At 45.5% G+C, this 24,384-nt stretch overlaps 1 protein-coding gene across 2 annotated transcripts in view; it reads left to right on the forward strand.

The window, feature by feature from the left end:
- The first annotated feature begins 2,613 nt into the window (after positions 1-2,613).
- The window catches only part of foxo3b (forkhead box O3b), a 38,177-nt gene continuing 16,406 nt past the window's right edge, over positions 2,614-24,384 (forward strand). Inside the window, exons 1-2 of one of the 2 annotated variants that reach the window (XM_068724581.1) lie at positions 2,614-2,961; positions 3,308-4,024. In XM_068724581.1, coding sequence (XP_068580682.1) covers positions 3,467-4,024 — 558 coding nt within the window. In that variant the 5' untranslated portion in view covers positions 2,614-2,961; positions 3,308-3,466. The remainder of the gene's footprint in view (positions 2,962-3,307; positions 4,025-24,384) is intronic. The other variant, XM_068724580.1, reaches the window with a different exon arrangement.

The raw sequence follows: 24,384 nt of genomic DNA on the forward strand, positions 1-24,384 counted from the left end.
CCAAGAGCATTATAGAAGATACTGTGTTTGCACCAAGCAACTGAAGTGCAAACCCACTAGAGTAAATATAAAATCTCATTATATTTAAGGGACAGTAATTGGCTCAGCATGCAGGTGTGTGGGTGTGCGCACGGATGCATGCGCATGATGTGTATCATTAAAAAACACTTGAGATGGTAGCAAGGCCCCAAGTCTATCCCACCATAACTCTCAATTAAAGGAAAATCAATCACGCCCTATGCCGGGGCCTCTAATCCAATCAGAGCATTTTGCTGTTTGGGGGGGAAACATCAGACGCAAACAGAGATGGCCGCCGCGCTTTATGATTGTCTTAATTGGATGATTCGTGCCGACTTAGAGGGGTGGTCGCTGTCTCCATCCTCTCTGGACCACAGTTGTATGCTGATGGAGGGAAAATGGGAAACAGTTCACCTTTTGTCTATTTTGTTAGAAGGTCTGTTAAACATGGATAAAACTACGTTGGCAATACTATTTACGTTGCGTTGCTCCAACCCGAAACACCTTATAAAGTGTTGGGTTCCATGTACTGAAAAACAGTAATAATACAACTTGTCCAAGGTTGCATGTGTGTTTGCTTGCTGTACATGTGTCCTTGTGCAACACTACACTGTGGCTCTCAAAGGGGGCATCTGAGGTAGAGCGGTCTTATCTCGGTGCAGAATAAATTGGCTAAATGCCAGAGCTACTGCAGCAGGGTATCGAGGGCGCACGTCTGCCTTCGCTTTACATGACGACACACGGCGGGAGACATATCTACAACGGTCGACTCTTTTAAATGTGCAGGTACACATCTAAAAGTATATCCCAACAGTCTGTAGGGTTCAGGCAATGATGAATGCTGGTCCCACGAACAGAGATGGGAGCAGTGTGATTTTTTTTAAAGCCATTATTCATTACATAGCTTGGTCATGAGACAATTTAAAAAAAAAAAACAGACTCAAGCTCTGCTGCAGGTCTGCTTATTGTGTGTTAAAAAGGAAACAAGAAATTCAATGCTTTACTGAATATTTAGCAATAACAGAATATCTCAGGCTGATATAGCTGGCTACATATACATACATTCTGCACACACACACACACACACACACACACACACACACACACACACACTCAGACACCATGACCTCCCGCTGTACATCCAGAGAACAGTTAACTCTATAGTTCTCTGCGGGAGCCAAACTGCTGCATCAGGTATTCTCTTTGATGTGAAGGGAACAAAAACCATCACACAATATGTGGTACATGCACTGACTGTCTGTACAGTACCGACTCCAGACTGCAGCTGTAAATGAGCGTGTGTGTTCTGCACCAACCTGCCTGGCTGAATTTAAGTCAGTGAACACAATTAAACAATAATGTTCGACCTCTTGAGAGGGCATGTCGGTCAGCTTTGGAAATAAGGACATGAATAATACTATGATATCCTAAATTAATACTATATATCACTGTGATGTCAAATGAATATAAAAAAATTTGCATTTAAGTATCGTATACAGATAATAAATCCATGCAGTAATTTAGAAGTCATATTTTGTTATGGTCAGCTGTGAGCGCGCATTCCAGCACAGATAGACGCGAGCACGCGCAGCTGGACGCGCACCTTACATGGCAGGCAGCCCTCGAAACAAAGAAGCCCTGGACCAGGCTGTTGTGATCCACAGGACGAGGAGTGGGAGAGGGGGAGGGGCGGAGAGGGGTCCAGAGCATCACTTACAGGATGGAGAACCATCTAGGATTTCTGCCCTTATCTCTAGCTAATAAACGGGGGTGACGTCATCCTGAACTAGGTGGAATGAGGCTCCATAAAAGGGGGCGTGGTCTGAGCGCCGTGACAGACATGATTGACAAACCGGTGCGCTGATTAAAGGCACAATCATCCATTACCGATGAAGCAACAAGAGGGTGATGTGAGCGTCAACAAAACAAATACATAGGTTATTAAAGCTAAAATCAGAGCACGTGATATGATCAAATCTGTCAAATGCTCTCATTTTGAAGCACCATCATGTCAGTAACATATAATAATACAATGCATCTTTTTGTGCATAGCAATACATGCTAAATGCACATACAAATACAATGTGAAGTACAAATTTAGACCAAAAATCACAAGTGACATTATGAAATTGTCAGTAGCCTAGGTCAACGTGGGCTCTGGGAAACTGTTCTGGAACATATTATTTTCTAATTATTTATTGATTAATTGATAATGAAAGATATTCTTAGTAACAGCCTTCAGCAGCTTTACAAACAATCTAAGTACATGGATTCTCAGAAAGCACAAATCTGTAACACACCTGCAGTGCCAGTTACACCAAGATGTGTCCTTAACTTAAACAGAAACAACCATTTTTATTTTTCTGTGAAAAAAAACAAATCTTCCTAAAAAAAAAAGCATTACTCGACTTTCACGATTGTCCCTTTGGTCTTCTGCTGTGTCTCTCTATCTGTCACCAACATGCCAAGACGTGTTCCCAGCCTCCACCTGCGCACAGACAGCTCCGTCCTGTTGGACTGTAGTGTCTCTTTAAAAGGCGATCCCATGCGCAGGATCCAGGGGGCTGGCCCTTGATCGACTTGCATGCGCGTGTCTGTGTATGTACGTAAGTGTGTGTGTGTGTGTGTGTGTGTGTGTGTGTGTGTGTGTGTGTGTGTGTGTGTGTGTGTGTGTGTGTGTGTGTGTGTGCGCGCGTGTAGCGCTGTGTGGAGAGCAAATCGAGATACAGTAGTAACCCGGAGTGAGGTGGCAGTCTTATTCCACATCGACACTGACTTGCACTGCGTACATCCAATCGGTCTCTATATCGCGGCGCGCACTTGAGGAGTGAAGGAGGAAAGAGTCAAGATGGCATCTGGAAGTGGCTGTGGACGATCCGGGATCTAGTCTCTTCGGGTTTTTTTGTTTTTTGTTGTAGCACACAGCACAAGTGACTGGCCGTGGTAGGTATTTCATTTAAAAGTGGCGAGAGCGGATTTATTTCCCAGAGAGATGATGCGCTTTGAGCACTTTCTCCTCAGCCAGTGGGTGGATTCAGACCCCCGCACCAGGACGGGGTTTTCAGAAAGAGCTCCTATTGATGAGCAAGTAGTGTTTTATAATGAAGACACGCGTAGGGAGACGAATTGCCTAAATTAAATTCCTTGTTAGTAGTTTATTGTTGCATCGTTGACATAAATAGATTACGCATACGCACTCGCGCTGCTGTATTGTATCTGTTGGCTGTGTTTTAATGTGGCTCTGACCGAACGTGTTGGGTTCATTCTTCTGTCTTTATGTCTTCAACAGGCGTTAATAACTAAGTTGCTCGTGGCCCAGTTGGGACTTCGCTGCTTTGGAATAGCAACAAAGGACGGGAGCGCGCATTCATGGGACGCAACTTTGACAGCTCCTCATCTCTTGTCTTTTAACTTTATTACCTGGCAGCAGGGATAGCGAGAGGAGATAATGGCCGAGGCTTCGCTCCCTGACCCACTCCCGGATTTGGACGTGGTCATCGACCCAGACTTCGAGCCCCAGAAGCGACCCAGATCTTGCACCTGGCCGCTGCCACGACCAGACTCCAACACGGCGAAACCAGAGAGCAATGACACAGATATTATACCTGAGGAAGAGGATGACGAAGACGATAACGCCACCACAACGACCATCAGTGGCAATGACTCGGGCTTGGCGACAGAGGACCAGAGCAGCAACAGCCCCGTGGCCGATGGAGCGCTCTCCTCCTCCGGCCAGGAGAGCGGAGGCTCCCCGCATTCTGCGCACTCCCCGGCGGCCACCTCTGGCGCGCTGACCGCCAGCAGCTTGGCTGCCCAGCAGACCCCGAGGAAAGCATCATCTCGCCGTAACGCTTGGGGCAATCTCTCGTACGCCGACCTGATAACCAAAGCCATTGAGAGCGCGCCGGACAAGCGACTGACACTGTCTCAAATTTATGACTGGATGGTGAGATCCATCCCCTTCTTCAAAGACAAAGGCGACAGCAACAGCTCTGCAGGATGGAAGGTAAGAGTCGCCCCACTCACCCATGCAGCCCCCCTCCTTTCTCCATCAAAACAAAAACAAAAAGCATGTGGCTTGTAAACCCACTGACGTACACGGACACATTCACGTGCACACATTTATCCCCGCGCAGTCGCGGTTTTTACGAGCGTCTATTTGGAAAGTCTGGCTCTCATTGTACCTCTCATTATCATTCTAATGGAAATTACAGATCAGTCTGAAAACATAGAGTAAATGAGGTGGGGGGGGGGGGGGGTCACATCAGGGAGGCATTTAAGGTCATTAATCTCTTAAAGCAGCGTCGGGTTTGGTGACCTGCACATCATTTTCTCATAAATTGACCAAAACGTGACATGTTGTACTTAACCCCAGACATTTAATAGACAAATAAGGCTGCGGAGTTGTGATTGAAATTGCATCGGATGCATGTCCTTTGTCTTGTTTCATTGGACGCTTCTGGTGAGTTGTGTGCATGATATTCCTCTGAGGCCACAGTCACAGTCACATGGCTGGAATTAGAGCAAACAGAAACGTTGTAACCAGTTTGTCTGGAAACACAGTAGCCTATTTTGAGTGATGCAACCCCCGTTTAAGACGGCTAAGAGAATGATACAATTAAACAAGACAGTTTACTGAACAGCAGCTAATCCGTTAATGGGACATGGAACTGGATGTAAACAAAACGGTTTAACAGGCTGTGTGCAAAAGTGTGAATCCTGAAAGGACCTCTGCTAAAGGCATGACCCCGCCTGTAAAAAAAATACAAATAAATCCACGTGATACGCTGTCTGCATACTGAGGTTATAGTCAGTTTTTTTTTTTGCTATTATATTTAGAGGCTAATTTTCCATCACACTACTGTATCCACAGTGGGCCATTTGTTATGTAAACCTTGGCAGGGATCTATCTCTTGGGTCAGGTAGGCAACTGCCAAGGTTGCTGATTCGGCCATGGGGGAATTACGTAAGTACTGGGATGCTGTGAGTTTAGGTGAGCGGCAAAGGGAAAAGCTTTTTTTTCTTTTCTTTTTTTTTCTTTTTTTAAAGGCAGCTATCTGGTCACCCATAAAGCATATGGGGCCGGAGAGAAAGGAGGTGCAGAAGGTCAGAGAGCAGAGATTAACACCCATCAGAGGCTAAAGGACCAGTTCTATGGGGCGTTGGAGCCTATGGGCCATATTTTGTCAGGGCTTCTCAAGTTTTGCTATGCGATATGCTTCAGTGAAGAGCAAAGAGGGAGGTTGTGTGTGTGTGTGTGTGTGTGTGTGTGTGTGTGTGTGTGTGTGTGTGTGTGTGTGTGTGTGTGTGTGTAGCCCCTCCAAGTCAAGGCCGGGTTCACCGTCCCCATGCAGGGTTGTTACTCCTGGAATTTCGGGCATGAGGGCCAGGCTGTCGGTGGTTTAGTGTTACGCGTTGGTCTGTCAATAAATCTCTGCTGCAGCTCGCAGCCTGAGCCTTTTTTTAGTTTTCTTACAAGAGACTCTTCGTTACAAGACTCTAGTTGTTTGTTCTTCAGAGTTGTGGCAACACACAGTATCACGAATTAGCACAGTTTAGACGAAGCACATCTACCGAGACTTTTCTTTAGGACGACAGACCTCTGCAGCTCCAAACTGACAAGCCGGTCGCTCCGCGTGAAGGCCTGAGCCTGTCCAATGCTGCAGTTAGGTTGTGTTAAAAAGAAAACATACAAACAAAGACAGCAGAGCCAGGTGTTCAGAGGACTACCTCTGTGCGGGCACTTTTTTTTTTTCTTCAGAGCCCCTTTGCTCTCCATTTCACTCGTAGACACTCTTAGGTTTCAGCTCCACACAGAGCCGGGTCTGAACACCTACCGTCTCATGCAGCCGGGGCACCTTTGTCGAGGAGATTTGCTGAGCAAATCCGAGTAATCCCCCTGGGTTTCTCTCCCAAGTTCCCACTTACGTCATTCTGTTTCATATCTTAGTCGGTCAACCATTAGCACTGGTAAAAGTTGGTTAAGTACGGCCAAGCGCAACGCTAGGACATATCGTATTACCTTAGATTGCCTTTAACCAAGAGAAGCCGCTGCCCAAGCGTTAAATAATAAGACAATGTTTGATCATTTACTTGTTCTTACATAATGAAGAACTCCATGTACCCTATGTCAACAATGCTTCAACCTTGATTTTCATTTCTTTGAATCTTATTTAGGGCTAGGTATTTATTCTCAGTGCTCTCAATTGGCATCCGGTGTCTATTCAGATTCATAATCACTTTGACTTATTCTTTGATGAGGTAGTTCTACAGTATAAAGTCAAAATTTTGCCCATTTTAGAAAAAAAATTCAATAAAATAACAAATGAGCAGTTGCAGTTTTTTTTTTCCGTGATAGATTTTTAATTATAGCAGCCATGATAATCAAAATCATTCTTGCATGCCTTTCAAGAGTTTGGCAGCTTAAGCGTTGGAGCAGTCAGCCTTTTTTTCAGGACCGCACGTTGAACCAACACAGCCTGCGCTAGACGGGCCGGTCTGGTTCGGAGCTGCTGAAATGTGTGCTAAGAGAAGCTCTGGTATGGCGGGGGAGTGACGAGCTACAACTCAAAATAGCACCTGTAAACACGCCTGTTAGTGTGTGTGTGTGTGTGTGTGTGTGTGTGTGTGTGTCTGTCTTTCACCTGTGTGTCTTTGCATAATCGAAAGATTAGGTGCACTTGTGTGTATTTGTGTCCACAGACAGGTGTATTTGTGCGCGTGTGTAAATATTTCTAGCAGCACTGAACCTTGTGCTCTGGTGTTACTTAACCCTGTTGTAACAGGCTCCCTGTTCCCAGCAGCTGCACATCACAGGCCCAGACCGAGTTATGTCACAGTGACACTCCACATAAACACACACACACACACACACACACACACACACACACACACACAGACACAGACACACACGCACGCACGTCTGATATTCTCATTTATGGTTATGAGGTTTTGACGGCCGCACCCACTCACAGTCACGGTACATGCAGTTCTTTCTACCTAAATAAAGTTGACCTTTACAGTTTTTAAACCTGTTGTTATACTTTTACCTTCCAGACAGACATGCTCAGACATGTTCAGTGCATTCGCCCGGTCATGTTCAGGCTTCTCACCAGGGTTCATGACATTGGAGCCTCAGCTGCCGGTCTAAATTTATGCATTAGAACTCATTCATGAGATTATTTTAATCTTTGAGACCCCGGGTTGCAACCATAGACGGTATAAGAAGTGGACGACGTCATGGTGACGTCACCCATTGGTTTGTGGACCGTCGCTTTGAAGCCTCGAATTTCGGCGATTTGGCCGTCGCCATCTTTGAATACGGCCGTCGCCATATTGGCTTTTTCTAACCAATTAACGGCAAGTGACGACATATACGGCTCTGGTAGCGGCAGCGACCTGTCAATCACAGTAAGCCCACCCTAAAGCATCCCCTGCTTTATGGTCTATTTTACTCATAATTTACTAAATCAGTCATTTTCTCACAGACTTCTAAACAATCAGACTTCTTTTTGCCCCCCTATTCGACAGTAGAGAGAAGGAACGTTTTAAGACGCTTCCACATTCGCTTCACTTATCAGAACCAAAGGTTGCCTCCTGGTTGCAGCGGGTCACAACATTAACATGTGCATTAGTCATTATGTGCTATGCTGTTTAACTGCTGGCTATTTGCAGGTACTTCCCAAGCAGCGCGATCCACGAACAAGTGACTCATGACCACAAGTGTTGAACACACCTTTTGTCATTTGATCTGTCACTTTACAAAGAGACCAAATAGCAAAGGTTAATCCACGGCGCAACCATCACACACACACACACACACACACACACACACACACACATGCACAGTGGGCTGCTGCTCTGCCCTCCACACTTTCCCCCATCTGACATTGTCTGGAGGCGTATGGAAAACAGGCCCCATACGCCCGCCGGGCATGTTGATTATCATTTTAACGGCCTAGCATGCTGAAAGTGTTTATTCTTCGGGCTGACATTATTTATTGTTCCTATCAGAGCAGGACGGGGGTTGACAAAAGAAGGGGCTGCCAAAAAATTGTAAAAAAAAGCATTCATCCTTTCATTGGCTGTCCCTCAATGGGTGAGCTTCATGTGCGATGAGATCTCAGTGTCAGCCGAGAATCTTCCCGCAAGACCTCGCTACTAGTGGTAGCATTATCTGAGGGCTACATAAGATACCTGACCAGTAAGGGAATTCATATAATACTGGAGAAAATACTAAAAAGAGATATGCTCGGGAAATAGGAACTGTTTTTGTGAATTTGTGTGTGCGTGTGTGTGTGTGTGTGTGTGTGTGTGTGTGCGTGTGTGTGTGCGTGTGTGTGTGTGTGTGTGTGTGTGTGCGCTCAGGTACTCAGAACGCAATCAGGAGGCCCCTCAGATAAAGCTTGCACTCTGTCAAACTGGAGGAACTGAAGCAAAAAAGGCAATAAAAGGGGGGTGGGGGGTGTGTTGAAGACAGTAGAAGGGAGGGGGAGCTGAGGGGGTAAATTAACAAGCTTTGCTCTAAATTGGTGTATTACAACTGCCCTCTGGCTGTGATTCCCAAAGGAGGGGTCTGTGGTTGTGTGAGGCTAAAGGCCCGGTGGGTTATGGGAACACACCAGCTCCAGACACCCCTCCGAGTCTGAATAGCATCACCCTGAGCAGTCAACCCCTGTGTGGAGGAAAACCCCCCCAGGCTCTGTTCTAGTTCCATTTCCAATCAATGAACACGTTTATTTTTTTTCTCTAGATGCCCGAGGAGCTTCATCAAGATTTTACATCTGTAAATTACCCCCATTTGGCCAAAAGTACGCCGACACCTGAGCATCACACCCATCCATGCAGAATTTCTTGAGCATTTCATCCCAAAACAATGTTCATTCATGTTCAGCGGCCACAGCCTGCACTCTTCTTTGGAAAGTCTTATCCACAAGATTTTGAAAACCTGCCAGTAGCGATTTGCGCCCCTTCAGCGCATTAGTGAGCATTAGATCAATACCACTCTCATGTCTGTATGGTAAATATGAAGCTCCTGCTAGCCGCCAGTTAGCTTAGCTTAGCACAAAGACCGGGAACAGGGGGACGGGAGGGGGGACAGCAAGCCCTGCTCTTGCCAGAAAACATCTGGCTGCCAGCACCTCTAAAGCGCTCAAATAAACACACCATATCTTGTTTAATCTGCACAATAACAGAAGAGTATAAAAAAGAGGAGCATGTATGCTCCGCTTTCTTTTTGTTGTCTTTATATCCGTGCATTTTTCACTATCTTAGTGTCTGTTCCTGTTGTTTGCATGTGAAAGTGGACACGTGATTTGTCAAATTTTCTGTCATGAATATGTTGAAACCAGTCGTTGAAACTTGCAGACAAACGGTAACAGCTTTTCCCGGTATTTTCTGTGTCCTCGCCAACCCAACCATGTGACACTCCGCACTATCTGTTCCCCTCAAAGACACTTCTCAATTATTCAATGTGCTCGGGATGAATTCAGATCACTGTATTAATTTTTAAGAGCTTGTTCTTGGCTAAGGGCTAACCCTCTTTCAGTCTCTCTTTCATCGCTCTAACTCCTCCTTTTCACTACTCTCTCTCTCTCTCTCTCTCTCTCTCTCTCTCTCTCTCTCTCTCTCTCTCTCAAACACCATCCCTCATTATTTTTCCTGCCAGCTCCCTCATTTGTCTGCATGTAAAACACTGTGGTGAGCAAAAACAAGCCGTCCCCCTGTAGCTTACTGCTCTGAAGCCCAACTCTTGAAATCAGTCGTGGGCTCTAATGAATGGAGATAAATCTCGGGCCTCTGCTCTTGTTACACTCCATGCTCCCTTGATTCCTTCTTGTCTTTTTGTGGCCATCATGGTAACACTGAAGCATTTTCTTTTTTGCCACTTGAGACATTATGGCTACACTGTTGTTGTTGTTGTCGCCGTGCAAATATGCAGATTGTCAAAGAAATTAATCGTCTTAAAACCTCGATGTGGTCCAGCTGGGCTGAGCTGTTTGCAGAAATCCCAGTTAGCTTAGCTTAGCATAAAGACTGAAAACGAGTCTATTCAAAGGTAAGTGTCCTTGTAAAACCACAACATAGCCAGCTGTTTCCAGTCTTTATGCTAAGCTAATCTAACCCGCTACTGTTAACAAACCATTTTTCTTCACTTGTGTATTTAAAGGCAGCACTAGAAAGGGTTCATTTTATTAGAAATAGTGCTTCCAATTAAAGCCAGTGTTAGCCGGACATGTTATGCAGACGCTGTAATTTTACTCGAAAATGAACTTGTTCGTTATAGTATAAAATTAGAGGATTATCAAGTTTCAATATCAGTCTGTTGAATCACCAACATACGAAACAATTGTTCAGTAGTTTATACAACATCCGATTACACTGATCTGTTGGAGCCAGATAACCGCAGCAAAGTGCACAACTGAAGTTACAAGAATTCATCAAGAACTGGTGGATAGAAGAACTGGTAGGTAGAAATGCACTGAATTTCCTAGAAAGACCAAATACAAAAAGGGATACACAGGAAGTAGAGATCTAGGACAAACACACAACACACCAGCTCAGCATTGCAGAGCAGAGCACTACAGTGGTTTGTCCTGTGGTTAGAAACTAGTCTTTAACTGGAGCACCGGGGCTAATCCTCCCAGCTCCAAGCTTTATTTTCTGTTGTTGACCCTGACCTTTGAACTCTCTGGAGAAAAGTCAATCAAAGGACAACTTTCTCCAGCAGGATCAATAAATTAAATAAGGGCAGAAAAGTTTTAGTGATGTCAGAGAGAATACAGAAATACCAGTTTGACTGGAAAAGCGTGCCGTGGACACACTATCAATCATCCTGCAAAAACAGCACCAGTGTTTATTTAACAAGCACATGCTTAAGGAGATATTTCAGCAAAAGTCAATTTTCTGAGCATTTCATTGACGCATCAGCGCAACTGAATGTAAGTTATTGTATGAGTTACAAGCAGCTTTCACAGCGACGGGACCGACGAGTTTATTCTACAGTACGTCGTACCATCTGTGCTCAAGTGGCCCTGAGCTCCACCCACTTTCTGTACGGTTTATGTGCAGATCTTATAATAGTATGACATTTTGGTAAACGCGCTTATTTCCTTTCAGCTTGAATACAATGAAGGAAATATTGTTGTTTATATATTAGTAAATAAACAGTGGAGCACAGATAGAAAACAGAGATAATGACCTCAGCTCAATGTGTGTATGTGTGCATACGGCTACATGCGTAGAGGAATGTGTACTTGTGTCAACAGGCCAATGGGGGGGGGGGGTTCCTTTTATGTCTCCATAGAAACCGATAACTTGTTAAGCAGGTGGGGGGGGGGGGGGGGACTCGCAGTTTGTGTGACAGCTGATAACAGAGTAACCCACTGAACGCATCTCTCCTCCCCCTTTGCTTACACACACACACACACACACACACACACACACACACACACACACACACACACACACACACACACACACACACACACACTTTAAGCACACACATACAGTCAGACTGCACATACCTCCCATTCTGGCCTTGCGTCTCAGTTTCTCCGATAACCACATTGCTAAAGTGGGCCCCTTGCCTCTCGGCCGCCTCCTCCTCCTCAGTAATCGACTCTCTCCACCACCACACACCATAACACCATGCACACAGCCTCAGTCATATTTTCATAAGTTATTAATAGTGTGTATATTTTTTTCTTTTTTTTGAGGGGGGAGTTATTCAATTAAGATAAGTTCTGTAGTTTGGGGGATGAAGAGGCAGGTGAGGATCTGAGCGTCTCCGTCTCTGTCCTCCGTCATCATCCGAACTCTGTCAACAGTCGTCAGCGTACGGCTGATTGGAAGAGATCATCTCTGAATTTGGCTCACCGATGCAACGCTGGGCTTTTAAACTTTAATTTGTTTTCTGCAGAGCCTGTCTCTTTCTATTACACCACTCCACCTATCTGGCATCACTGAGTCTGCGAAGGACGGGCTGAGCTACTGTTCCTGATTAACATTTAATTGACTACAATAAAGCTTTCTGTGTCAGAGGAGGGAGGCAGAAGAAGAGAGGTGGGGAATGGGGGTTGGTAGCGAGAGAGTGCTGCTGACATATCATGGAGGTAAAAACCCTCTCACAGGTCTTTTCTGTATCCCAGATGCAAATCAGACTTTTTATTATTTTGTGCTTTTATTGGCTAGTTAAAAGTAGAGAGAAAGACATGAGACATGGGGTGAGAGAGGGCGGCTACATGGTTAGCATTTAGCTGCTAGGAACAAATTCATAATAGCTTGTTTCTCTAAACGCCTGATGTCAGGTCGGTCTTTCCCAGGAAAGCTCCTGCACCACACAGGAAGTGGTGCGTTTTATGTTTCTACAAAACACAAAGAACTCGGCAGTGAGAGGTGATGAAGAAATGGATGACGTAATGCTCAACACGCTGCTTGATGGACAGGTGATTTCTGGGAAATGCAGTTAAAATACACGACTGCTTCGTCATCGTCACCAAAATAGAGAAGATTACAGAATTTAGGGCTGTAGTTTACGATTATTTTCATCATCGCTTAATCGAACAATCTGGAATCAATAAATTCCTAAAAAACGACTCAACACATTGCTTTTTTTGCCCAAACAACAATTCTAAACCTAAAGATATAACCATTCCTATCACATAAGACAAATACATTTAGAGGCTAGAACCATCGAATTACACCACTTGTTCATTTTTTGCATTTTCTGAGAAATCAACAAGTGTTCCTAGAGTTTAACCTGATTCCCACAGTGCAGTCTGTTGTGCGTCTAACATTTTGCACAGCCAGTGTGCAGTTCCACACACTCTTTAGGCTCCAGAGTTACCAGTGGAAACTCTCCAACCACAGAGACGGCACTCCCAGATTTGATAAGCAAAGATTGAGAGTGCCATCAAGCAGCCAGCCAGCCTGCCAGCCACCTGTTCAACCCACAGGCTTTCTATCTGGACACACAGGATTCTCTTGTCTCTGTGAAATCCTATAGGTCAGAGTCATACATGCAAAGCGTGTCAGTTTTCTGGTATGAATTACACAGCTCGAGATGTGTTGCTGTACACATGCTGGGCTCCAATGTTCCACATCCTCCATGCACCATTAACACATAGGAATGATGCTTTCAGTTCTGAATATTGTTCCCATAATTTCCTTGTGGCGAATTGTCTGAACAAAATAAAATACTTAAATACGTATCCGTGTGTGTTTGTGTGTGTGTGTGTGTGTGTGTGTGTGTGTGTGTGTGTGTGTTTTAGCCTTTCAAGGCCAACTCCGATGTTTGCATGGCGCTGGCAATTTGTAGTCCATTGTGTTAGTCTGCCTCTAGGTCCCACACACAACAGCCTCTTAGCACTAATGCTACTCTTCATGAAGTCACTACTAGCTATGGCGCTGGACTTCTGAGGTTGTGTGCATGTGTGTGTGTGTGTGTGTGTGTGTGTGTGTGTGTGTGTGTGTGGAGGCGGGTTACTGTGGGAAGAAGGCAAGCCATTGTTGAGCCTGCTTTAGCCACTGAACACCGAAAACAGAAAGACGAGGCTGATTGCAGCAGCTGAAGTTACAAAGAGCGTGTGTGTGTGTGTGTGTGTGTGTTTGTTTGTATGTATCTTTATGTGTTCCTTTCTGTTTATGTCTGCGAAAAATCTTTTTTATTTGTGTAGTTAATGTTTTCAACATGGATCGAATGTGAAATATGTCACTGCAAGAGAGGTACAGGGAAAACACGCAAGGGATAGAATTTCAATTTGGCAATTTACCTTTCTCACGTCGCTCTTTAAAAGCTTGAAACCATCTGCTCTGGGACACTGAAATATCGCATCCACTCATTATCCCTCATCTTTTGGTTCGGCCACACCTTTCATTAACTCAACATTTCACATATTCTGCAAAAATATAGATATAGATAAATCTGTACTTTTTTTACTGACTTTCGTGGTTCCCAGATGATGAACCCTAATGATTTTGGTGGTACCCGTGACATCATGAGGTTGACAGTGTGGAACTTCTCAACAACTATTGGATGGATTGCCATGAAATTCAGTCTAGTACCAGGTCAACATTTCAGTGTCCATATGGAAAGATGTAGCCTCTGTCTTCTACCTCCATCTACCTCCATCCAGTTCATAGATGCCTCATATACGTATTCCAGCTTTTGACCTTCTGATTACAAAACAGATAACAGATGTCAGTCACCTCTTTTAACAGATTTTGGTTCTTGACCTATGAGAGGATGAGGTAATAAATCATCTTCTGTGTATCTGTGCAAGAACTTCCACTTTTGCGGTCTCTTGTCATCTCGGGAGGAAAAAACTAGGCCAAGTCACAACCCAGATTAGGAGGTCACTGTGGCTCTGAGTCTCCTTCCTCTTCACTACTCCCCTCCTCTCGTCTTATCTGTTGTCCTTTATGACGCCTAGGTAAACCTTTGTGTTTGCACACCTGGGTTCTATAAGAGAGAGTGGGGGAGGGTGGGGGGGTTGATAAGGATCAGCAGATATGCCTGCAGAGCACAGCAGCAGCAGATATGGGTGGATCTAATTAGCATGCACCTATGTGTTTGCTGACGGTGCACAAACGGACTTGACCTTTAGCTTGTTTTATTGGGGGGGAAAAAAGAACTTGACACTGAAGAGCTGACAGAAGAATCTTGCAAAGGAACCTGAGGTTAAGACCTTGGAGTTAGTAAAAATGTGACTCCGGGGTCGAGGGCAGAGGCACATCTACCTTACGCTGACGAAAGGAAAGGTCAGAACTTGAATGCTGGCTGGAGAGAACGGTTCCTTTAGGACCTCTCCCCCACAAACCTACAGTCCCAGTTTGACTTAAAGCAGTCTTTCAGCTTCTCCCATCTATTCTGCTCTGCAGAAATTCAACATGAGAGTGTTGCATCGAATGTCCAGGTCTAAAACATAGTTAGTACTCTAAGGATATACGACCGGGGTCTACCAGCTCAAATCCTTGGACTAGGTGGGCATGTATGAGAAGAAAAAAAGAAACCTCAACTGCGACTGGGGAAATATCCTTGAGCAAGGCACTGAACTATGTTCTTCGAGAGCTTAGTTAAGTCAGGAGCTATTAATGCTAATAACAAAATTTGTACATCCGTTTTTTACACTATATTTGACCCTTAAAATGTGATTTTAGGCTGCACTAATCAACTTGACTTCACTCAGCTGAACCTCCAGAGTGGCCATTCAGCTTCCTGGATATGAAAAGGGAATTTTTGCATTTGCAAATGGTGCAGTGTTATTAGAGAGCTCACGCACGCAAAAGGTTAAAAAGGCACAAACTTCTTTCTCAGATATAATTACTGAAGACTTTTCATGCTGACTGAGACGGCTGAATATGATCTCTTTTTGGTCAATAACGTTGGAAGGAAAATGCTGTATGAATAGTTGGAGCACTCTGTGGCAACCATTCGTGAATGCATGTTGCAGCAGACTTCTCTCTTTGCTTATCTTTGTTCTTCAGTCCATCTCCGCCTCTCACCACGTGCCAATGCCTTTTTTTTTTTTCATCTGATGCGGGTAGCTGGGCAGAGAGAATGCCCTGCAGTGAGTGTGTGTTTGTACATGTGTGTGTGTGTGTGTGTGTGTGTGTGTGTGTGTGTGTGTGTGTGTGTGTGTGTGTGTGTTTGGGACTGTGCGTTTCATTGCTTATGGGGGCATGAAATCGGTCCAAAGCCCCAAGGCACATTGAGCACCGCTCTGCCCAGACACAGAGCCTTCCTCTCTCAGCCCTTCCTGCGTCTTCACCCTGGTGGTGTGTTTGTAGGCATTATGGGTGAATGCATGTGTGATTCCTCTCAACTTGTAGCTCATCCCTCCGTTCCCACGGCGACCTTCATCCCAACCAGCGAGCCATCTGTCTATCAATCACTTAGTCCCTCTCTCTGCTGTTGAGGAGAGTAACCGATACCAACAGAGACACTGACCCTTCGACCAGAATGCTCTCAAAATGGCCCCACGGCAAGGAATGCCGAATACACACACGTGTGCATTTGGAGGGAAGCGAGCATGAATTATTATTCATATGTATCATGCGTATTTAAAAGTGGAGTAATACACAGTCAAGCACCTAGCCAGGGAGATAGTCACGAGTGCAAGTTTTTCTTGCCATGCTCAGCTCCAGGCATTTGAATTTAGAGGGGGGGCGTTGTGTTTATTATGAATATATAGGCATGTGTGTATGTGTAGTACTACACACAGAGGGGGCTGGGCTAATGCAGGGGAAAGCCCTGGCCTCAGCTGTTGTTGTACATCCCCCCTCCCCGATATCCTCCCTTTCCCTGCACAGCAAACTTTCTCTCCTACTTCCCATTCTGGAGGAGGCCTTCAGGTCACCGTGACGTGTGAGGACTTAAAGCAACAGAGTTGAGGAAAAAGAAAGTGGGCCTCTCGCCTTCTCCTCCTCTTTGTCTATCTCCCTCCATTTCTTCTGTCATTCCCTCAGCAGATTGGTGGTGGGGGATGGGTATGTACAGTGCCGGAGCTCATGTGATCTGGCCGGAGAGTCAAGCAAGCGGTCCCACCCTGGTACACTCACTGTCGATGTAAAAGGCTCCAACACATACTGTGACCGAGGATGATTACAGGGATAAAGGGAATCTTCTGAAAGTTCTACGCAGTTTTAAGCAAGCTGTCGATGATGTACCTTACATCCCTGGGAGCATCTTTAGTGGTGTTTTTGAAGCATCAGTGCTTTGTTATTCTGTTTATCAATCACACAAAAGGAGATTATAGACGGCGGCTCAGTGGAACACAACGCATAGCAGCCAGAAAAAGTCATGCATTTTGAGCGACGGCCACTTTCTCTCAACTACCAATAACAATAACACAGTACTGTCTACACCTGCAGGCAAAAAGAGACACGTTCAGACACACTCTTTTTTTGGATTGCCCAAGTGCATTATGGGAAATGTAGGGGAAAAACTAACTCCCAATAGATGTAGAAATATCTGCAATAGGCTGATGATATCGATCATTATATCGGCCTGGTCGATTTATTGGAGTGCATTGTCAGCAGTTGACCCACAGATATGCAGTCGCTGCCTGACGTGTATGTTGTACGTAACACTTGTTTACTAAATCACACATTGGGGCGAGAACATGCCGCCATTGTTTGGTTCCGTGTTCGAAAGTAAAGCCGGCGTAACGGCGTCTTTTGTTTATAGCAGTAATGCAGAATCCCTGTGTGAAAACGGGCTTTATGACGTGCTCCGGTATGGTCCCGCCCCCTTGAATCACGGTGAGGCCGCTCTGTGATGGTGCAGTGTTCACACTGTGGGGTCACACCAGCCCTCTCGCTTTCACTACACAGTCTAATTATCCTGGACACCTCGCTCTGCAGAGACCTTAAAGTGCTGCTCCTCTTTTTTTTCTTCTTGCTTCAAGTAGCCAGGTCAATATTGGTCAGGAATCCATTTTCATATGAGCACTTCAGTCAAATTATTCATGAAGACCCATCGCCCCTGATAGGCTCAGCTGAAAAGAGGAAGGCGAAGGGGGGGGGGGGGGGAGACACGCCATGTATGGACCACCAGTGTGAGCCAGACCTGCGCTGACCACTGTATCCTCAGGGATGGATTATCGCTGTGCAGTGACATCACTGTGTGGTTGAAAGGCTTTTAGTCTGATTAATGTACAGTGTGTGTTTGCATGTGTGTGTGTGTGTGTGTGTGTGTGTGTGTGTGTGTGTGTGTGTGTGCATCTGGTTGTGTGAACCAGATACAAATCTGGAGTGTAAGAGTGTTTTTGAATGTGAATAATATGTAAGCGCCAATTTATGGTTCAGCTTAGTGCATGCATGTCTGCATGTTTAAATGATTTGAATCCCATCTTGTCCCTGGGCATCATATTATACCGTTTTGTCTTCCCTCTACTTCTCATAATCCATCATTTCCAGAGAGTTGGCTCTGTTGTGGGGGCTGTATAAGCCTCCATCTCTTTAAATATGGGTTAGTGTGCCTCACGCTGCTTCTCTGCACTTCCCCGCTGCCCCCTCTTTTCCCTTCACTTTGGCTTTCTTGGCTTCTTTTTTTTTTTTTTATTATTGTCTCGCTTTTGAGACTCTTTTTTCCATCCACAGTTTGTTGCCGCCACAGCAAAGCGAGGACACATAGAACAGAGAAGAATGTAAATTCCTTATCTATGTTGGACTTAAAATCGCTTATGCAAGGTTTTCTCTTAGAGCCTGCAGTCAGTTTGGCTGCAGGTTGAATTTTCCATTTTGCTTGGTGCCAGAGATGCCCTCATCCTCTCTGTGGTGGCATCATGCTGTCAAAGGTGTGTGTTTGTAAGTGTTTGTGTATAACTGGTGTGCATGTGTAGAAAGTGCATGTTGTGTGTAGTTTGTTGTCTGTGTGTGTGTGTGTGTGTGTGTGTTTGTGGGCGAGTATCTTTGTCTTCAGGCTGTGTTTAGATGAGCTCAGTGTTACTTTTGTTAGTCTCAGGCGCAGACATCTGCAGTAAATCTGTACACTTTTATTGATTGTTTTATTTGGCACAAAGTCCACCTACATGTGTGATTTCTTTGTGCAAGAGCCACAACAAGTTACAGATAATGAGACAAAATGAAATGCAATAACAGCATCTTTATCGTGGGATTATGAGATATGGCATGAGGTGGATAACTGCTAAACATGGACAACAGGTGCTGCATGAAATCTAGGACTGTCCTCGACTAATCAATTAGGTGATTTAACGGACAGACAAAGAATCACGCAAAAGCACTACTTTAAAATCGTGTGTTTACCGGAGGTGTGCTTATAAGTTTCTCTGAAATAAATATATGAATAAAGAAATCTTAGTAGACTAAGACCACAACTACCGATTACGCAACTCATCGCCGAGGAGATGGAAACCAAAAAGTAGACTTTCGAGGAATTTGAGCATTTTTAAAGTGTAATTACATGTTTTGACTGACTTTCATACAAGTCGGGGGGGGGGGCTCAAGTAAAAACATGATGATGATCACCAAAACCTTGAGTCGTGAGGCATTTGGGAAATGGCAGCAATAAATTCTGCCGCTTCAGATGTTTTGGAGTGTCTCTTAATGAGGTGAAGGGGTTGTTTCAGAGAGCAGACTTCTCAGGCTCAGAAAAGGCTAGTCTGGGCCTCGGGCTGGGAAAGGAGCAAGGACAAATATGGGGCACTAATCCACTCTTTAACATTAGCCAGTATTAGCGTTCATCTGTCTACTGTTGTAGCGCCATAAGACACTGACGCTGAGAGCAAACGAGGAAGGAAACGCCGTTCATTGTTGTCTGTCTGAGCCACATTTTGCCTCCAAACTTTGCCCTTCTATTTTTTGTCTCTCCGCCTCCCAAACTCCCTTCGGTCTCTTTCTTTCGCTCGGTTTCTGCGATTCTCGTCTGTCGAGCTCACCCTTTCTGTCTACGTCTCTCTCATTCTCTCTGCCCCTGTATGATTACTGAAAACTGTATGGAGACAGTGCAAGAGCTCCGCGGAGAGCAGCAGATGCCATTGGCTGGCTGGCACTCCACCCCCACTCGTGATTGGCCGCAGGCCTCAACGTAAGATTCAATCAGCTGGGTGGAAGTGTATGTAGGTCAGTGTGCAGCGATGTGAGCCTTCTCTCTCTGTTCCCCTCCTCCACCACCTCAGCCGGCTGTTGTGTTAATTGGCCGTGTTCCAAGTTTCAAATCCAGAGAGACTTGAGGCAAGAGAGGAAAGGGGGAATAAAGCAGGGAGGTTAAAAGAGGAAGGGAAGTTGAAGAGGCGAGGGGGAGGAGAAAGAAGAGGGCAGAGGAGCGTAGGTGGGGGAAGGGAGTGATTTAACATGGGGTGCCCTGTTGCACTCAACGGTGCAATAGTACAGTGTGTGTCAGTCAAACACACACACACACACACACACACACACACACACACACACACACACACACTATCCAAACAGACAACTCCCGGCGAATATAGCAGCGCAGGGTATTTATTCTCTCTCTGTTTGAATGTGCAAAGAGACGTGGTAGAGAGGCAAAGGCAGGATGGAGTATTATGAATAAAAGGTGGCATGAACGACAATAAAAGGTGTCTGTTCTTCTACCATTTCAAACTCTTCATGCCACCTAGTTCAGCCCGTGAGTGTCCCCGCTGCTGGCTCCTCACCCAGACGCCGATCCCAGGGTGTCCTCACAGACTTGTAGACCCCCAAACGACATCGATAGAGGATCGTCTGATCATCTCATTTTTCTGGGTTGTGACTTTGTGGACACTAAACCCATTGATACACACGGCCATCCTGCCAGAGCTATCCCACACGCCCTACTCCAGCTTCTAAAGCGAGCGTGCCGCCCCAAGGAGAAGCTCGCTCGGCACCGCCGTACTCGGCCACACCAGTGAATAATTCACGCTAACCCGAATTCTTCTACAGTGCTTACTCTACCCCTAAGTGCTCCCACACAGACACAGAAACACACGCAGACTCGAGCACCCCCTGTAAGTGGTGCTCCCAAGGCGTTGCCCATAGTAGTCTAACCCAGACAAGCAGACTGTGAAAAGCAGACAAAATAAAGTCTTGTACACTTCACTTTACTACTCCCTCTGCAGCAGTGTCTGTCTGCATACTTCACATTAAAAAGCGCCCTACAGCAGTTTGTGTTCTCTGCAGCCCTCCCTTTCCATGTCTGTCTGTCTCTCTATCTACACATCTCGCCCTTTTACACCCTCCTGCATTTTTTTGTTGTTGATAGGAACTCATCATTACGTACAGTCACACTCGTTGCATTTTAGCGGTGGCCGTGCGCGCATGAGTTGAAGTACATTCCTGCCTGTCTGGCTTTCTCGATTTCCTTTTTTTTTTTTTTTTTTTTTTTTTAAATATCTTTTGTCTGTCTTCTGCTCACTCTGCACTAGCTTTGAACTTATTTTGGCGGATGTAGGTGGTTTTTCCCCACCCATCCACGATTACACACACACACACGCACACACGCACACACACACACACACACACACACACACACACACACACACACACACACACACACACTGGGTGACTTTAGCCTGACTTTACCCTCTTACTCAGCCAGCCACTGACCCACTTAGTGTGGAATAGAGCACCAGACAGACGGCAGGCTTTTTACTCCAGGGCACTCTGGGAAAACTAAGGTAAAAAAAACAACAAAGGACGCTCATGCATACATGCTCACATAAACACAACGGTCGAGTTTACTCATAGAGTCTGATTGTGCAGACGATGGAACGCTTCAATGCCATCAAGTAGAGTCGCACAGAAATGCAGACGGTCACATCTACGTTACGAACGCGAGGACCCTCGTTAGATAAGCTCTAGTCTCTGTTTTCTGCCATGTGCCCTCCTTTAAAGGAATCTTTAGACGTGCTGATTGACAGGTTGTGTCACCTTTATACAGAGCCAGGCTTGCTGTTTCCAGTTTATGGCTAAGCTAAGCTAACCAGCGGCTGACTCCAGCTCCATATTGAACACACAGATATGAGGGTGGTAGCAATCTTCTCATCTAATTCTCCACAAGGAAGCAAATAAGAGCATTTCTCAAAATGTCAAATTATTAGTTTCATTTCTAGCTACTAATTTGGTCCTTAATTAAAAGTGTAGAGGATATAGTTCAGTAAATAGCAACATACACACAACACACACACACACCCTAAAGCATGTGATATATATATACACTGTGACCACACCTTGAAACTTAAACACACACTCTGATCATTATGTAACACACTGCAGAGGACGATGCAACACAGATGTTCACCATAGCACCGAATATTTAGCTTCATGATTTTACAGACGGCAAGATATCTTCCAACTCGACACAGGGGTCAGAGCTACAGCCAGTTCAGCTCTTTCTTGCACCTCGATCTCGTGACCAGGGAAGCTAGCGACAGACCGATGTACTAACGTAACGCCACCGCTTCCCTTTTCCTCTGGTTATTTCGGTCGCTCTGAGGCTGGCGGCTGCTGACTGCTCGTGCCACATTGCTGGTGATCGGGGCGAGGTCAGCACGTGAGTTCAGCGGGGTAAAAGTCACAAGTTGAATTTTGCTCAGACGTTGCACATTGGTCACCTGAAACCACTTTCCTTGTGCAGGCTGCAGTATGTCCCGTGTTGCACTTAATGCATTTATTCCTTGATTACCTTTTGTACCTGTCCTCACCTCTTTCAATCTCTTGTTTTATTTCGCTTCCTCGTAGACTCGTGGTCTGAAGCGATGTGGACTTGTTGCGTGACTAGCGTTCATGAGCAAGCCTTTCATTACCGCGAGCATGTGTGCGTTCGCTTCAAAGCGCTGTCAATCAGCTTTGAGGTGAGGTTTTCCCGAAGAGTCCTCCGTGAAAAGTTCACACACTCTAAGGTCAGCGTGTTGTGTGAGCAACATGTGTGCTTTTTTTTTTTTATTAGCATGTGGATGCTGTGGTGCTGAGCCTTTTATCAGAAAGAGGCCCGCTCGGCTGAAAAGCCTGTCAGCGCTTTCTTTCTCTCTCGTTTTTTTTTTCCCTCCAATCTTCCTTTTTTCTTCCCCCTCTCCGGTTTACAAGGCCTTTCGCTCACAAGTTCCGAAAGATTAGCAGACACACCTCTTTCAGAAGCACCAGTCACCTCACAGTTTGTGTGTGTTTGAAAGCGAACATTGGAGCATTCGAGATCTCACACTTTTTTTTTTTTACCCATTCTGCCTCCTCAGAGAAAAGAAAGTGGAGAAAAACAAAACAAAAAAAAGCGAGGTGGAAAGAGGAGAGTGGGGTGGAAAGGAGAGGAAGATGTAGTGATTGCTGCTCACCAACACAGAACAGGAGAAATAGCCAGAGAGCAGAGTTTTGGCCTGCAGCCAGCTAGTGCCACCATACAGCTTTTGTGCGGAGAGTTGACTTAGAAAGAACCTTTCAGAGAGGGAGAGAAAAGAGTGGGAGATGACAGAGAAATACAAAAACGGGGCAATGAGAGGACGTCGGAGCAAGAGGAGGAGAAGCAAAAGAGGAGGAGAAATAATCACAAAAGGCCGCTGTAAGGGAGAGGACAGACAAATAATGAGAGAGGAGAAAAATGAGGAATGGGAGGAGGGTTTAAAGCAGATGATAGAAACTAATTCATGAGCCTGTACAGTAGATTAAAGAGATCAGACCACAGCTAAAGCCTTCTATCACTCCCTCCATCCCCCTTTTAGCCTCCCCAAACCCACTCTAGGCTCCAAAATCTCACAAACTGTACCACTTCCATTTTCATTTGGGCATCACACCAGGTGAGGTCAGAGGACGTGCACTGATGTCACTGATGTCACTAACTGGTCATTCTGGGTAATGCCGTCAGCCTCAGCTTAGATGAGGCCGATTACCTGCGAGACCATTGTTTCCTGCCATGCCATGCACGCACATCCTTCACAACAAAACTTAAAACATAGCGAGGGACAAATAAAAAGGACACTACTTTTGGTGGCCGCACATGCAAAACAAAAATACACAGTCTACACCGACACAGGAGACAGTGTGGTTGCCAGTGGTCTATTAATAGCGGGGTAATATAAATACAAAGTGCTGCGTGTGGGGAAAAGAGCTCGACTGGAGAGAGGGTGGGAGGGGACACTCTGATTCAATAGAGGCCACTGTTCACCTGACTGTGTGTGTGTGTGTGTGTGTGTGTGTGTGTGTGTGTGTGTGTGTGTGTGTGTGTGTATCCTCGTGGATGTGCATAACATGCTATTGGGTGTAAGGGAATACCAGCCTGACCTGTGAACAGTAGTAAGTGGGTTTGTGTGTGCATTGTCATGTATGAAGCCAAGCTCTAAGCTGTGAGCGCCTGAGAGAGCGAAGACAAAGAGGAGGATGAAGGACGGCAGAGGAGGGCCTCTTGTGTCCCCACTGAACCCTCTGTGCTCAGGGTAAATTGGGGCCCAGATGCCCATTCTCGTACCCCCAAATAACCCCCCTACAGCACGGGGGTATTTAAGTTCACGCCGCCCTTGGGCCCAAAATAAATACTGAGACCTGATAACAATATACAGTCTGCTTGGCTAATGAAATTCCAACACTGTCACCATGGCATTGAAGTTCACTTCAAGCAGCGAGGACAGAAAAGGAGGTGTGTGGCGCTTGAATTTAGCCAGGCGATGGAAATTAACGATAACGTCCAGAATACGAAACAAAAACATGGAGCTTAATTTTGCTTCAATGCTTTTTTTCATGGAAGAAACAGCTTGGCTTCCAAGTGGTGAAGAATGTAATTGGCTGTACATTCTGCGAAGTGGAAGAAAGAAATGAAAAGAGTGGGCGAATGAGAAATTAGAAGGAGTGGCGGGTCCCCTTTGGACGAAGATGCATATTTGAAAATCCATTGCAATCTTGCGCATAACCTTTTCCAGCATG

The sequence above is a fragment of the Cebidichthys violaceus genome, unplaced genomic scaffold, assembly GCF_023349555.1.
Source record: "Cebidichthys violaceus isolate CVI_PGR_0920_01 unplaced genomic scaffold, fCebVio1.0.p SCAF_31, whole genome shotgun sequence".
In the NCBI taxonomy this organism is placed as follows: domain Eukaryota; kingdom Metazoa; phylum Chordata; class Actinopteri; order Perciformes; family Stichaeidae; genus Cebidichthys; species Cebidichthys violaceus.